The sequence below is a fragment of the Scomber japonicus genome, chromosome 7 (genome assembly GCF_027409825.1).
Source record: "Scomber japonicus isolate fScoJap1 chromosome 7, fScoJap1.pri, whole genome shotgun sequence".
NCBI classification, from domain to species: Eukaryota; Metazoa; Chordata; class Actinopteri; order Scombriformes; family Scombridae; genus Scomber; species Scomber japonicus.
This window is the reverse complement of record NC_070584.1, coordinates 5,673,523-5,690,006: the sequence shown is the minus strand read 5'-3', so window position 1 is coordinate 5,690,006 and position 16,484 is coordinate 5,673,523. Positions and strand designations below refer to the sequence as shown.

Genomic DNA, 16,484 nt, shown 5'->3' with positions numbered 1-16,484 from the left:
TTCACAGTCGGAGAACTTTGGATGCTAGGCTAGGCTAAAAGTAAACATTTGTTCCCTTCCATGATTCCACTACAGATTAGGGCTGTTGGAACAATTTTCGGGAGTCGAATATAATTTGACTATTAAAAAAATCAATACTCTTCGAATGCAGGAATTACTATTCTTTTTTTTTTTACATAGCCTAATAGCGAATCTTGCCCTTCTTGTATTAGCTTTTGTTACATCTTATGAATATAAAGTTTTCTGAGTCTGGCTGAATCAAAATCTCACGTTAAGTTACTTGAGTTATCATGTTACTTCAATGCGCTAGTACAGTAACCTACACAGCATCAGAGATGGCAAGCAAGGAGGCGGGGATTACCACTCCTGAGCATTACAGAAGCTCGGTATGGAAATGTTTTGGATTTCCGTCAGAAAAGAGAACAATAACAAACAGAGACACAGTAATATGCAGACTGTGCGAGGCTCAAATGAAGTATCATACCACGACGAATAACATGCAGCAAAGTTGCCAACAAAGAGCATGTGAACAGATAAGCTGTGTAAATGATGCAGTCTTTGCTTAATTCTCAAAATGCTCATTAAAATTCACAATTTAACTTTATTCATTTTGTGCATGAGCTTAATTATTATTTGCTTAGTAACTTTTGGTATAAAATGTTTATTGGTTACATTGGATCGCCCTCTACTGGCCAAAACGTATAACAACCACATGCCCTACACTGTATTGGTAACCTACATAGTAATACATAATAATAACAGGCTAAATTTTAACAACAAATATTATTCAAATTTGAAAAAAATAAAGAATAAAATTCGAATGGGATTGAAGAGGAAGGTTGACAGCCCTACTATAGATAGAAGTGTAATAGCTCTCTTTAGAAAATGCAAGAAGAACATGGAGAGCATATAGCAACCAGAGAGCTGACAAAGCCACGGCTGTGCTGCCCCTAAACCAAAACTGTCAGTCTAATCAATCATATTTGCTAATATTTATGAAGAAGTCCTACCTGATCTCTGGCACTCTACGTGTTGCATTTGCACGCGGTCCATGCTGGGTCCTGGTTCTTGCAGCTCCTCCTTGTCCAGGTCCCAGTCTAGATCCAGACCTCCAGAGCAGTGCAGAACCTCACCGACCAGTGGGCCACCCTGGGCGTCACAAACTTTCCTGTATGCCATGATGTCACCTACAAAACACATAAATACAGCTGTCACTCACACTGTGTCCACATGTTAATATTAATATACATGGATATCGCTGCAACGTCCTCATGTACATTCCTGTTGTTTCCACCACATCTGTTAAACCCTCAGGATTGGGCAAATTACACAATCATTTAAAACATATGTCTATGTCAACATCCATGATTGAATATGAACATGGTGGTATTGACGGTGGTATTTGTTTAGTCATGATTAAGTGCATTCCTGCATTGAAACAATAAGCAAATTAACTTATTGTTTAGTTTCTTTTGCTCACTTGCTCATTTGATTACAGCCCTGTAAATCTGGCAATCAGAGCGTGTTTACTGTGTGAATGAATCCTGTACAGAAATTGTAACAGTCTGAGGCTTGTGTTTGACCAACCAGTGACACTCTGTACAGCAAACTCTGCCAAGAAAACTCCTGGGCCAACTTACAACTCATGCAGCAGGGACGTGAGGCGACAAACTATGGCCTGAAAACTCATTTTACACAATGTTCATCTGGTTGAAGTTCAGGTCTTGTTCTTGGGTAAGATCCTGGGGTCATAGAAAAAGATTCTATAGAATATGAATTCCTACTGAAACCCCTGTCCAATCCAATCATAGAACCAAAATCCAAACTATTAACCCTAAACTTTGTCTGTAAACCACTGTTGTACCAGGAACAATAACCTACAGTAAAGACCACAGGCGGTCCAAAAATCACTGCAGTTTATCAGGATCCTTTAATTTCATTATGCCTTTTCTTCAAGGAAAGTCATTCCTTATGTAAACAATGCAACATAAGAATGCAACATCATCAGCTGTACTAAAATATATAAAGAATTGGGTCTGGAAATGTTGTGCTGCCAATGACAATGGTCAGTTTTTCTGAGACAGTTTTACAGAGGTGTTAGTTTAACTTTATGGTCATTTTGGAGGCTGCGGTTTGTGATGTTGAAGTGTGTTGTGTATTATTGAGGGGTTACCAATATTTAGTCTTCCATCTCTGAAATAAATGGAGCAGACTGAATAGAAGCATGTCGATATAATTTGATACAGTTTTACAGAAAGCAGAAAGCACAATCTATACAGCATCAAAATTACAATTAAGTTGAATCAAAACCTCTAAGCTGTCTCAACAATAACTGAATATGATGAACCCTCATTTAATGCAAGAAAAAAACTATTAGTTTTAGCTTGGTGGAGCCAATAAACTGGCAATTGGGTGTATGTTGATCAAATCCAATTCTGTGTTCTTTTTGGAACTATTGATTTGTATCAGATATGTATTTACAAAGTAACTTGTTTGAAAATGTGTATTTATATTCCTGGGGGAGAATACATGTTCTGCCAACACCAGCAATACTAAATGTATGCATTCCTTTTCACAGAGTACAGTGTTGTTTTTCTATTATATTGTATCATATAGTGAAGAGCTGGATTCAGTTCAGGGGATCGGTCCTCCAAAGCCCACATTCATTATTTGAATGTAATTGTTGTTTTTGTTTTTATCTTGTTTAAAACCAACTTCCTGTTAAAAGCTGGTAAATACTTGACCTAATGTGTTGATTTTCAGCTTCTGAACACACTGTTTTTAATTACAACTCATGTGGGTGTGGGTTTATTCATTGATTTTAGTATTGTTGATTGAGGGCATTTTTATGTCATGATTTAAAAGATTAAGTTAACTATTTGCATAGACATTTCTGAGTATAATTGAATTAAAATAAAGAAGTTACAAAATATTAAATAGAGTGATTTAACCACTTGATTACACCAAACTATTTTTTAATAAAGTCGGTTCATTTTAATTAAACTGGTAGAAGACAAAGCAAATACTGCTGTTTTTGTGTCTAAACTAAATAAGTTACTCAATAATGGCTGAGTTGAAATTATCTTTTTTTTTTTGTTAAGTCAGTGTATTATTATTATTATGTTGATTCACACAGTCACACAGTTATAATGATTAAAAGCACTGCAGGTTGCTGAGAAGCATCTACACACATGAACATTACTGAGAAAGCAGAAGTTGTGTGTGTGTGTGTGTGTGTGTGTGTAGTAGGTATGTGTGAACTGGGAGGTGGTAAGTTTGTATGTATGTGGTTGTGTTTTTGCACAGTAAAACCAGCTCTGGGTTCAATACAACTCCTTAACAGCCTCATTAAATTGCCTGAATCACATTCATCAAATGTGTGTATGTGTGTGTGTGTGTGTGTGTGTGTGTGTGTGTGTGTGTGTGTGTGATATCTGACTGGATAGCAGGTGTATAAAACCTCTCAGTGTCTTGTCTTGGTATGTAATCAAGTTTAAGAACCCTTTTACACGCTGCATCATCAAAGTCCACCATGGATGGACAAATGAACTGCTCGATCAATAACTGTGCGGTACTAAAAAAAAAAAAAAAAAGAAGCAGCATAACAACATTAATGTAGAATAAAATGCCACAAAACTGCAGTCAATGAAAAGATTTAGAAGTTTTATTCATATGATAACACAGTCAAACCACCTGAAGTCAAAGTAAAGTGATGATGTGAAATTTAGAGACCCTAAAAACTATTTTTTTTTACCAAAGTTTGAACAGTTTTAGTTATTTCACAGGGGATATTAAAAATGTTTTTATTTTGTAAGATATTATGAATACTTTGGAGGCAGGTTCTCAGGGGCTTTATAGGTCATGATGTAATAACTGGTGTAAAAACATCACAACATCTCTTTAAAAGGTCTGGTATTAGGTCTGTATGATTATAAACAGGATATATACACATATGATTAAACAATAATTGTCATTAACAAAAATATTAGCATGAAATTATCATATAATGTCCATTTCAGTGTCTCTTTCAACCTTTCTACCTTTTTCTTGTCCCTGAAACACTTTTGTGATCCTTTCATTTGAAGTTTTAAACCTAAAATACAAGTGGGTGAGCATTAAAGGAGCAGTGTGTATAATTTAGTGCCATATAGCAGTGAGGTTGCAAATTGAACTGGCTTTTTAAGGGGTTTTTACCCGCAGAAACTCCCGTGCTGGAGTTTGCACATTTGTAAAAATATGACAAGGGTAAAAATAAGAAGAGTCAGAATGACCACTGAGTGTTGTCCATGGGTCCATTAGGATGATTGGCTATGACAGGATGATGACATCATATCCAATTATAATAGACAGCTGGACTCATTTTCCTCAGTTTTTCAGTTTCTTTGGGTCCATCGTACATATGAGAGTCATGAATGTGACTTTCTGTTCAAATAATTAGTATGTAAAAAAAGAGATATATATACTGTTACTGCTGTTTTGTTACTGGAACTAATGGCTCTAATTGTGTTATTCTTGTGTATGGCAAACATCTTTTTTGGGCCAGTAGGTGTCAGGTGACAAATATGGCGGGGTCACTCAAAGAAGATGTGTTCATCCTTCATCTCCATTTGTTGACAATTAGACAGTGTGTTTAAAAGTCATGTCAGTTTAATGAATGGGCTATAACTATCACAGAAGAACAAACTGAAATTGAATGACATTTTTTTGGGAAGGGGAGATCAAAATAGTGGACACTGTTGAGGCAGAAGGAAATGAAATAACTAATCCAGAATACAACCCATTTTACTTTTTAGTTTTCATCCAGAATATGATTTATAAATGGCCACATTGCACCAATTAACACACTAGATTAATCTTAATGTAGTAGTTTTTTTTAGATATGCTAAAACAACTCATAAGTTTGCATCTAATTCATTTACAAGGACAACTATATAGACATTGGATGACCTTATGATTGTCTACCATGTGTAACACTGTCAGGTATGAGACTGTTTAGGATAATTACAATTGACTTAATGAGATAATCATCTAATAACTAGTAAATAAACACATTAACCTCTTAAACATTGTATCCAATTTTCTTACACAACAGTCATTTTTTACACTGTTCCCCAGTCTCAGTAGTAATCACTGCACATACCCATAAGCCTACACAAGAATACAATGTTTACTAGTCATACTGATTATTGTTGATTGGAAGTTTTACAAACGCCAAATCAATTCAGCTCTAAATAGGTCACAGGTGTCTCAGTGATTGCTGAATTGTCCTTGTTTAGACATGACAGCCACTTATGTATTAGAATGTATTAGAAAGCAGATTCAAGGAGAGACTGAGACAGAAAGGCAAAGTAGGGGAGAGAAGAGACAAACAGACAGAGACAATTAGAGGAAGTGTTGTGGTGGAGAGGGAGGATAGATACTGTGAAGAGAAAAGAGGAAGAGAAAAAAAGGCACAAAGGCAGCAGCAGGGACACAAAGCAAATGAGCAGAAAACAGGAAGGCAGGGAAGAAGAGGCACAGAGTGTTTATAGATGAAGGAGAGAGTGTAAAAAGCAGAGGGAAAGAGGTCTGGGAGTTCCCTGGCATCAATCTTCAATGCTCCACCACACTTTCATTACTTCTAGCTCAATGCAGATGAAGGATCCTCTGAGTAACATTCATTCATTTAACTACTGACCTCCTGTTACAGCCACACACACTGCAGTGAGCTTTAAGTCTGATACCTATCATTGAAAGCCTTTTTTTACTATATTCTATATTCAGCAGCATAGACTTTAAAGATATACAGTATGTACATGAGGTGTGACTAGGTGGGTTCATGCATGGAGGAACACTCATAGAAATACTTGAATTATTAACTTGAATCATAATGACTATGGTCTAGGTCTGAAATATCTCAACAACTACTGAATGGATTGCCATGAAATTCTGAGTAGAGATTCATGGTGTCCAGATGAAGAACCTACTGACTTTGAGGTGATCCATTACTTTATATGTAGTGCCAACAGCAAGTCAAAATGCTCATTCATCAAATGAAATATCTCAGTGTCTTAAGTGTGGATTAGTAGATTTTATGGAGGTATCCATGGTTCCTAGATGAAGCTTTGGTGACCCCATGCCTACTTCTCCAGTCAAATTGGTCAACAACTGTTCCATGAATCAGAACGACATATGTTACATATATTCACACCCCCATGTCTTATTTTTGTGAACCAGGCACACATTGCAGGGTGCAGTCAGGTGTGCTCTGGTATTTCCGTGGCTAAGTGTGTCAGGTGTATCAGTGGTGAGAGGATACATATTCAAACATTACAGGTGGGCGTATTGGAGGCTGTAAATATCACGGCCAATCATATCTGCTACTTTCTTCCAAACACAGTTCATGATGAACTGACAGTTTGGGAATCCTGCAGTGAGTTTTCCTCAGAGGAAACGTAATGCTTTCCCGGGACATAAACAGATTCAAATATGGATTTTTTAATTTGAATTCACCTCTCTGGATAAGTTAACAATTTAGTAATCACCTTTTGATTTTACTCAGTATCATAATAACACATGTTCCTCCATGCATGAACCCACCTAGTCACACCTCACCACATATAACAACCGTATGCAGTTAAATAACACCATACTGACATGAAGTGAAACAATAATTCAACATTGAGTCTAATATTTTACATGTCGAATATGTTTTTGTATAGTTCTGAAATTAATTTTCAAGGTTAAATCCATTTTAATTAGACATCCAAAAATAACTTTTACCACTGAGAATGAAATGTGACTTGTTGTTTGTTTAATCTTCATGTTGTGACATGCACATGATCCTTGTAATGAGTTTTCTTTTGTTTTTGTTTTTTTTAAACAAAAATCAAATTTAAACTGCACATTCTCTGTAATGAAGCTCATCACAGCTACATGTTTACCTGTATTGTGATTCAAAATGTGAAGCTCCAGATGAAACTTTGACCAACCTGTTGATTTCTAGTATGACTGTTGAGAGTAATTAATCATATCCCATAGGTTTAATGTGCATATGAGCCTGGAGGTTTGTGTGGTTATGTTTTGCAACAGTCTGCTGCTGGTTGCACACTTGAACCAGCAGATCTGGTGTGCATAATTGTGCTTTCATAGCCTGAAACATTGTTCCAATTAGATACTGCAGATGGAACAGATACCTGCTGTCTTCAGATGGCTTCATAGACAGCCTCAGGGTAATGAAAAGACCATCAGTATAAGATGCTATAGCTGATGTAGATGACAGATGCTGGTAAGAATCTGAAGATGAATACTTACGATTAATCTTCATTCAGTCTTTATATCATAACCAGAACAACCAGTCTCTCATTTGATTTGGTGAAGGCACACAAACTGCTTTTCAAACTATTACAGAACATACGTGAGCTGATCTTTTGACCCACTCTGAGCAGGTGAGGCACCAAGATTGCAACATGCTGCTAGATTGGCATTGCCACACCCACCACAGCGCCTCTTCTCCCCCATGTGGTGCCCAGTGAGTCACCAAGATAGCAAACCAGTGCAGTCAAGGAAATGACCTCTGTGTGTTGCCGGAAAATAGCAGTGCACCAGTGTGCTTCGTGCTCTGCATCGGCACAAAAATAGGACCCTTAATCTTACCTACTGATATTCCATGTCACATATCTATTTATATAAACCCTCATACATGTATAGTACAGCAGTAAGAACAGAAGAAGTCTACCTGTTCAAGTACTCTCTGGTCTGTAGCAACATGTAACTAATGTCTATGTAGGATCATAAAACATGGCATTTTGGCTAAATTTACAACAGATTCTACAAGTGTTAGTATGTAGTATGCATTACACATTATATTATGCATTAGACATTAAAATGTAATACAATGTAATCCTTGCATCTTCATAATATTGACTATTTTAGTAACATTACAACTCTATAGTGCATTCCAATGTTACCACATGTATTATACAAACGTTGAATATTACAATGTCTGTCCTGGTCTTCTACCTTTTCCTTCAACCTCCTTTGACAATTCTTTTTTTGTCCTGTAGAATATAATAATAATTCTTAGAAGTATTAATGTTCAGTTAAAAATCAAAGGATCACTGTTGGGCTTTTAAAGGCTAAGTCACACTAAATATCTCTACTACTGCAACGTACAATAAGAAACCAGCATAGATTGTGCATCTCATCAGGGATGATGGTAATAATGTAATTCTGAAGAAATGCAATGGATTTACTGCTAATGCATTAGAATGTAAATATCTAGCACTACAACAGTTACTACAGTTCTAAAGAGTGGAAGTTAGATTAGAGGTAATGTAACTAAGTATTCTGAGTGTAAATGTTTTTTTGAAACATGAGAGAATTTGTAGGTGACATTTTAACATACACTGTTGTCTGACACTGTGCAGTTCTAAAACTGGCAGTTTTCCAATTCTCTGCACAGCTTTGGAGAGCATCCTACTAAGAAAAACAACTCAACAGGTTGTAATGCCAGTTGTCCACATTTGCAGATTGGGTGGATAATAAAAACCTAACGGTTGAATTTGACACAGAAGACAGTAGTTCATTCCTCATTTACAACTGCAGGTGTCACATTTCCAACTGTGAGACAGGACAATTGTTAAAAATGGATGGTTCTTATTGTAGTCATGACAACAACAGTTGCCTAACTTTAACTCACACCAGATTTCTCTAACCTTATAAAGTGATTATTTTAACCTAAACCCTCATCTTTCTTTAAACTGAACCAAGTGGTTTTTGTGCCTAAACCTAATCAGACTTTAACCACAGAGTTCATAAAACATCATTATTTTTTTCTAACAGTGATTTGTAACTGTTCTGAAAAGCACAGATAAATAATGATGTCCTGATGCTTTTGTAATTCTGTTTTTAATGACGGTTTTTGTCATGTATGGATGTTGATGTTTTTATGTGTTTGTGCTGTCTTTGTGTGAAACACATTTCCTTATAGGAGCGATAAAAAGGTTGATAGGGAAGCACTTTGGATTGCATGGTCAAACAATGTATTTGGATATTTAATTTGAAGAATCTGTTGCAGCATTCAGTAATTTTTTGTGAACTTTTCACTTGATTTTAAGAATCAGTGTAATATTAACATCATTTACTTATGAGCATTAACCATTCAAAATGATAGAGACTGATGTGAATGTCCTAAGGTTTGTAGATACTAAACAAATACATTTTGAGATTTTGAAAAAGTGGAAGCAGTGACCTATTATGTCTAAGATAAATTAAATGGAATCTTTTAAAAGTCAAAATCAAACAAAATTTACTGAAAGAAAGAAGTACTGTTCACTAAAACATAGTTTATGAGCTGTCAACTACATTGACTGTACTGTAATGAAACACATCCATGATGGAAATGGTTCAACTGTTTAAAATGAGCTCTGAAAAGGCGGGGCCACTGCTGTGGTACAGTCAACTTTTAGAGAGGTTGCTACGTCATGAAATGTATGTAAATGGTAGAATGATAACACCACACCTCCCCCAGACCCATTCTCATTTCCAAATACATGCTGATCAACAGAGACAGTTTGTAGCTTCAGGAGCTAAGGGCTGCTACAGCGAGCGGTGCTGGCCTGCTTGAGGAAATCTCTCCATCTGTGACTGTCTGTGGGAGGAATGAGCTTCTGGCAGCCACAAAAACAACTGAAATCTCACCCAGCAGCCCCTCAACTCTCCAGCTGTCTGTTCCTGCGGTTATCAGCTGGTAAACTCCTGTTTTTAAAACGTCAAATTGCCGCGTCTGCCCCAAACCGTCCTCTGTCAGCTGAACCGTCAGCATGGGATCAGAGCTGCAGTCAGACAGGTTGTAGGTACCGGTCGGCTCAGCTGTTGTATATGTGGCTGCCAGCTCTGACTTCTGGCTCGTTTAAATGTCGTCGCACTGTTTGTCTTCTCTTATTAATATGATGATATGTCACTGAGCACTGCCATGTTGTCTCTCACAGCCACACTACTCCCTAACCTCTCCTCAGCCCTTTCCCACTTTAAAATCATTTTTCAAAGTTATGCAGTAGGTGGAGTTCAGTTCTAACTATGGCATCACACCACAGCAGTGATAAACATCATTTTCTCACATTAAATCCCTGGGCTCCGTCTAATCTAAGGTTTGTTAGTTTTCTTCCAGCTGCTGCTCATCTGCCTTTATGTCATTGATGATTTCTGTGACCAAAACATTAGCGTACTTTAAAATCTCCTTGTTCAATAAATCATGTGGTGAGGGGGCGAAATGTGCCTGTTGGGTCACTCAATGTTTAAGGATGCGCCCACCCCCTCCCCATTGTGGTTGTGAGATAAAAAGCAAAGTGTTGTTCTTTGAGCCCACAGCTCCATTTCAAAGTGTAACAACGTTTTGCGCTGTCACTTGTGTTTCTATCTGTGCCCCTTTTTTCTAACTAATGTGACTGTTACAAGTCCAAATCATTCATTTGGAGAATGGCTGCCGGTTTAGCTGGTGAAAAGAACTTATTTAGATTTCTACTGTTTCACATCCTGTCTCCTAACAGCTGCATAGTGGTGTTGTTTAGTTTAATGTTCCCTAACTTTAAGTTTGGGTTACCTAAACTTAACCAAGCCTTACCCCTCCTGTTGTCTTCCCATTGACTATTCATCTTTTGTCCTCCTATGTCAAAATTGACCAGCTTAGGTTTGTTCATAAAGCATAAAGTATAGATTATCACCCAATTCTATGTAAGACCTTTTTAGCCAACTTCATTCTAACTTATTACCAACGATTTCACACATATTTCTTTTGGGAAATGATGATCAATAAGCCTCATTTAAATGAAACTATACCTTGAGTTAATCCCCGAGGACAACAAGCAGATGAGAAAAAGCTTTTATCAATCATTTTTGTAATGGTCCTTTTGGAAAATAAGATTAAAACTGCATAAACAGATGTTACAATTGTACAAACGATGACACCAAAAATGTGAAGGGGTTTCTTGTTTTGATACCAAAGAGAGTAATCACATGACGACAGAGTTCCTCTCAGGTCTACAGAGTGTTTTGTGTCTTTCAGCTATTTCAGATTTGGTTTGATGGCTTGGAACTTTAGTGTTTTGGTTCAATACTTTGTCATCTGCTATGTTTCCTATGACAGGAAGCAGCTGACACTACTTCCTCATTACCAATGCTGTTTGTTTCATAGCGTTGGTTGCTAAGGTTGTTGCTAAGGCGCTCCATGTTCTGTTCATGTTGTCCACTAATATTTTTGAGAAGTTGGCATTTCAAGTAAATCATTGAGAAGAAGCAGTGAAATCCTGAGACTATTGTTTGCTGAAGTAGCCTCCCGAGATGAGAAGCAGCTTCTAAGAGCTGGCCAATCAGAACTCTTAAAGGCTTCTCTTAAAGAGACAGGAGCTTAAACTGTCTGTTTCAGACAGAGGCTGAACTGAGGGGCTCTGCAAAAGGCTCACTATGAAATAAATAAGGAGTTTTTAAAGCTGTAAATCATGCAAAGATAATCCAGTAGAGTCCAAGAATGAATATATAGACCTGGAAATGTCCATGATGCATCCTCCTTAATTAAATGGCTTTTATATTTTCATGTGGATCTAATTATATTATTTACCTTGATAGATGTCATACATTTTAACACTGTTTATACTTTTGGCCAACGATAAATAACAGACACAGAGCTGCCACTGTGAGAAAAAAGCAATCTATTCAGTGACTCATACCTGCCTCCATTAGGTGCAATTGCAGATCAAAGTTGGCTTTTTTTCCCGCTAAATAACAGTCACTTACAGAGTTGAACCAAAGAACAAATTCTGCATAACAAATAAAAAGCCTGATGCAACAGCTGCTCTGTTTGACCTTCACAGCTCTCATAATCATAAACAGCTCTAGTGGCTTTGAAGAGGTGAGGAAACACAGCATTGGCATTCAGGGACAAAGTCGCCCTTCAAATCCATTCTATGATATCAAATACACACACACACACACACACACACATATATATATATATATATATATATATATATATATATATATATATATATATATATATATATATATATATATGTAGTTCAATAGGAGGACATATGTGGTTGAGGAAGTTGTCTTTTATCTCATCTCGATTAACTCTGAACAGATTGACAGGTCATCTTCTATTTTCTCGCTAGCTTCACCTCTTCTTCACAAATTACTGCGACGGCAGCGTGCTGGTGAGGTGATCCAACACGTGTAAGCATGAGCCATCAGGGTGCACGGACAAAGCAGCAAAAGAAGGAAAATAGTCCCCCCCAAAAAAACATTCCTCCTCACCAATCATTTCATTTGACAAGACCTTGTCAGCCGCTGTAGTTGCAGAGCATGAAGCCAGCTGTCAATCATGGCTTTCCCTCTCTCCCCCTGCCGCAGATGAGAGCTGGGGCGGGCAGAGGGAACTGCTCAGCGAAAGGCCACAAATTATTCATAATCCCATGTAAATTATACATTAAAAACAACCCCAAAGTTACCAGCTATTGTATATTTTCACACACATGAATAAAACACATGCAGATTATACAATAACCTCCACGCCCTGACGATCGCACCCTGATCCCGCTGGTATTCTAAGATAATGGAGGGAACAGTAAGAACCGCTGGGGACAAATAGCCAGCAGCAGTGTAATGAAATGATCGAGTGTCTCCATAGAGACTCTGCGGCAAACCATATGCTTGCAGGAAACCTAAGTTTTCTCCCATGTGTGAAAGTGCAAACTTAAGACCAAAAAGGATGAGTAATTAGGAGTGAGTGATAAAAGTCAGCATTTGTAAAGACAAATAATTGAACTGACATTCAAAATTGGTGTGAAGTGTGTCTCTTCAGTGTGTAAACAGCGGTGAAAGCTGAAGCTGTCATTTTAAGTATCATTTAATTAGGAAAAGTGACCATTAATCACTTTTAACTGAATGGTTCTATCTGGCTATATTTTGATTCCATGCAGCTTATGTTTTATTGTGATTTAAATGAACCAACTGAAATCCCATTTTAATAACATGTTGTCATTTCCAGTGCATGTACATTTCTAATATTGTCATGTGGTGTATTCCCACAAATTGATAGGATCTCAAAAGTAATGAAAGAATCTCCAGCATGCTATATAATTGTCAATCCTGTTCCTGTTATTCACAATATGCAATATCAAATGTGAGCGATTTATGTCATAGATGGAATCCAACCGTGTCCTTCAAGTAATGTCAATATGCAACAAATTGGCAACAGAGAGTAGTGGAAGCAGAGTGACAGTGTTCACACATCAGTAATAAAGACATGGAGCTTGAGGAGTTGGCGAAGTGTACATGGGATTTGACACCTAGATCTGACCTTGCTTCCTGTCTCATTAGCCGTGGACCTAAAGAACAACCTGACAAGTCCATCTAGTTTCTTATTCTCAACCACAACTTCAGCAATACTGTGTTAATTATTTATCCTGAAGACCTTGGTAATCTTTTCCTCTAGTGCCACCATGAGACTGGCTTTGTGCTTGTAAGTCTCCACATCTGTTGGAGGGATTGCCAGGAAATTTGTACACTTTAACTTAACTTTTTATTTTAATTCATTTATTTATCTATTGTGCTTTTATTTGACAGTTGACAATATAGAGGAACCGGGAACGTGGAGAGAGAGAGGGAGGAGAACAAACTGCAACATATGTCTCCAGCTGGAATCAAACAGTAGGCATTGCAGCTAATTAACAAATGTTAGCATGCTATCAGCTAAAACTAAGGCGCTAGCATTGTCATTCAGCATGTTAGTTAGCTTTTAGCTCAAAATACTGCTGCTAGCTGCTAACTGCTAAGTCTCATTACTCCATGTATGCCCAAGCTATTCCATAAAGGTTCATGTGGCTGCAGGTTTTTATTCCAACCAAGCAGGAGCACACCAGGCTGGACTCATCTCATCAGCTGATCTCAGTCATTAGACAGTTGATTGGTCAAATCACGTGCTCTTGATTGGTTGAAACAAAAACCTGCAGGCACACAAGCCTTTAATATTTCAGACATGCCTGATATAGACATCATTTACAACTTTAAGAGCACAGATACTGTTCTTCAGGCACAAATACAGACAATGTGGTGAGCTGTCATGCCATTGTTTCATTACATTACTGATAAAGACTTTTAAAGACCCACTTGTACTGTAATATTGTATAATTGCTTTGTTTTATTTATTGAATCATATATTTATTCTTGACTATTGTTTTGATTGTGTTTTTGTGTATGTTATTCTGTTAATATTGTATTATGTGAAGCACCTTGTAACTTCTGTTTGTAAAGGTGCAATGGAAATACAGTTCATTCATATTATTATTACTAATATTATTATTATTACATACTTGGTCTGTCTTGTTTGTTTGGTTTTTTTGTGGGGTGTTTCAATGCATATGAGTTGTTTTTACAATGAATACCATATTGTTATACAGATGTGGTTTTGCATATGTGAATCTGAAATGAGTGAATAACTATTCCTCATAGATGTGGCATTGCATTTGAATTAAATGTTCAATACTGTCTTTTTAAATGGTAAACAGTTAGTGTTGGTTCAGAGACCATATGTATGTAATTTTAAGTCTACAATTCAATTTAGATTGTATAACCTATCAGACACAGGTCTAATTGGCTCCTGTGCTGTAATAGAATGCAGTGTTGTGCGTTTCAAATCTGGCTGTCACGCATCAATCTGCCGTCTGCAGAGACACAGAATCAACATCCAGCTTATTGGTGTCCGTTTAATAGCACAGCCGAAGGTGGACTCTGTTCACGTCCACATAAAATATCACCCTGGTCTCAAAAAGCCGGTATCCATCCATAACCGCAGCATCAACATCTGCCCAATGCCATGTAGCTGTGAGAGTTTGTTACTGGCTGCGGGGCCATAAGAGAAAAACCTTTATTTTTATAGTGTTCATGAATTAAAGATAGCTTCCCCTGAGGTGTTGAGGGAGAGTAGAGGCTTTATGGATCCCTCACTCTCTCCTCTGCATTAAATCTCCTGAATACCACAGGCCATGTCTCAGGATGTTAGACACGGAAAACAATAACAGCCAAACATTCTTATCTAGCTTCTCTTTTGTATTTCTTTCCTCTCAATACTAGCTGTCTTTCTTATTCCCTCTCCCCCCCCCCTCCGCTGCTCCCCTACCCCTGCCCTCGTTCTCGCAGCGTTCCCATCTCTGAAAGTTCAAGCCAGTCCATTAAAAACTGCATTACCCACAAGTCAACAGGTTATGTAGTCCATTACGGCTGAAGGTCAGGTTTTCTTGTTCTGTGGTGGGTGGATTTTTTGGGGGAAAGCAGAGCAGGTAGATATGGATAGATGGCATAATGGACAAGCTGTGCTTCAGGAAGCATCAAAGCACTGAATTTAGAATAGCAACAACATCCTGTCCAACAACATCCAACATCCTTCTTGCTGTGAAAAACACTGAGTACCATGTTTCATTTTAACCAGTGTAAAAGGACCACAGTCAAAAATGAATCATTCTCTTTTCCTTTTCATATTTCATGATGTTGGGCCACTATGTAATGCTTTAACTCTACCATAATGTATACAGTTCACTGAATCAGTGCTGCTGTAAACACACTGATGATGACACAGTGCATTACAGTCCATTATAAACTCAGACATGTCAGTTAGACAGGCTCTGCTTTAAAAGGAAATCTAACCACTAATTATGTGGACATTTCATGTGCTGGTGATTTGTGTGCTCCATTAAAACATCAACTGCTGCAGCCTTCATACTGACAGTAAAATCAGTGTTTCCCTGCTCATAGACACCAACACACAATGTCAGGTTGCACTGTATGTCAGAGTAAGCCCATGTAGCTTGACTTTGACTGAGCATGTTGGCTACTTGTCAATACTGAGGTTGCAAATTAATGTGCTTTTTAAAAAAAAATCTACTTCAGTTTTATAAATATGAATAGTTTAATGCATCAAAGTTACATTTGATGGCACTATTCTGCTTTTGAGTGCAATAAACCACAAAAAGAAGATTTTATTTTATTTATTGATTTTATAACTTTGTGCTTAGACTCTCAGTGATTTTGTTTCTTGTTGCTTGTTGCTTTCCCTTTCATTTTTCTGTCTTCCTATGCTCTGTGAACTTTGTAAGATGAGATGGTGAGATGTCTGTCCTCCCTCCTGCGTTATTTTGATAGTAGGTGGCAGAGGCCAACAGGAAATACAGAGAGAGAGAGAGGGGGGAGGGTGGGGGAAATGGCCTGCAGCAAAGGTCCCTTGCTGGAATTGACACTACCATTATGTGGCTACCAAGGCGCTCCTCTGTGCTCTCTTTCTTTTATCCACATACTTGCTACACACTGACTTAAAACAACTAGTTTAAAAATCATCTTCTTTTTTTTTTTTTTTTTTAAACAAATCCCTGATGGCCTGGCTGGCTGCAGGGATTACAATCCACTTTATATCCTGCAGACATAAAGACAAGCACTCACACAAAGGTCATGTTTAC

The 16,484-nt window shown here is 37.5% G+C and overlaps 1 protein-coding gene across 1 annotated transcript in view; it reads right to left on the bottom strand.

Annotated features, from left to right (window-relative positions):
• Positions 1-1,647, bottom strand: part of LOC128361769 (inactive N-acetylated-alpha-linked acidic dipeptidase-like protein 2) — a 323,766-nt gene extending 322,119 nt beyond the window's left edge. The window contains exons 1-2 of the mRNA XM_053322323.1: positions 1,641-1,647; positions 1,011-1,187 (exon numbers count right to left, since the gene is read on the bottom strand). Coding sequence (XP_053178298.1) covers positions 1,011-1,187; positions 1,641-1,647 — 184 coding nt within the window. The remainder of the gene's footprint in view (positions 1-1,010; positions 1,188-1,640) is intronic.
• Positions 1,648-16,484: the final 14,837 nt, after the last annotated feature.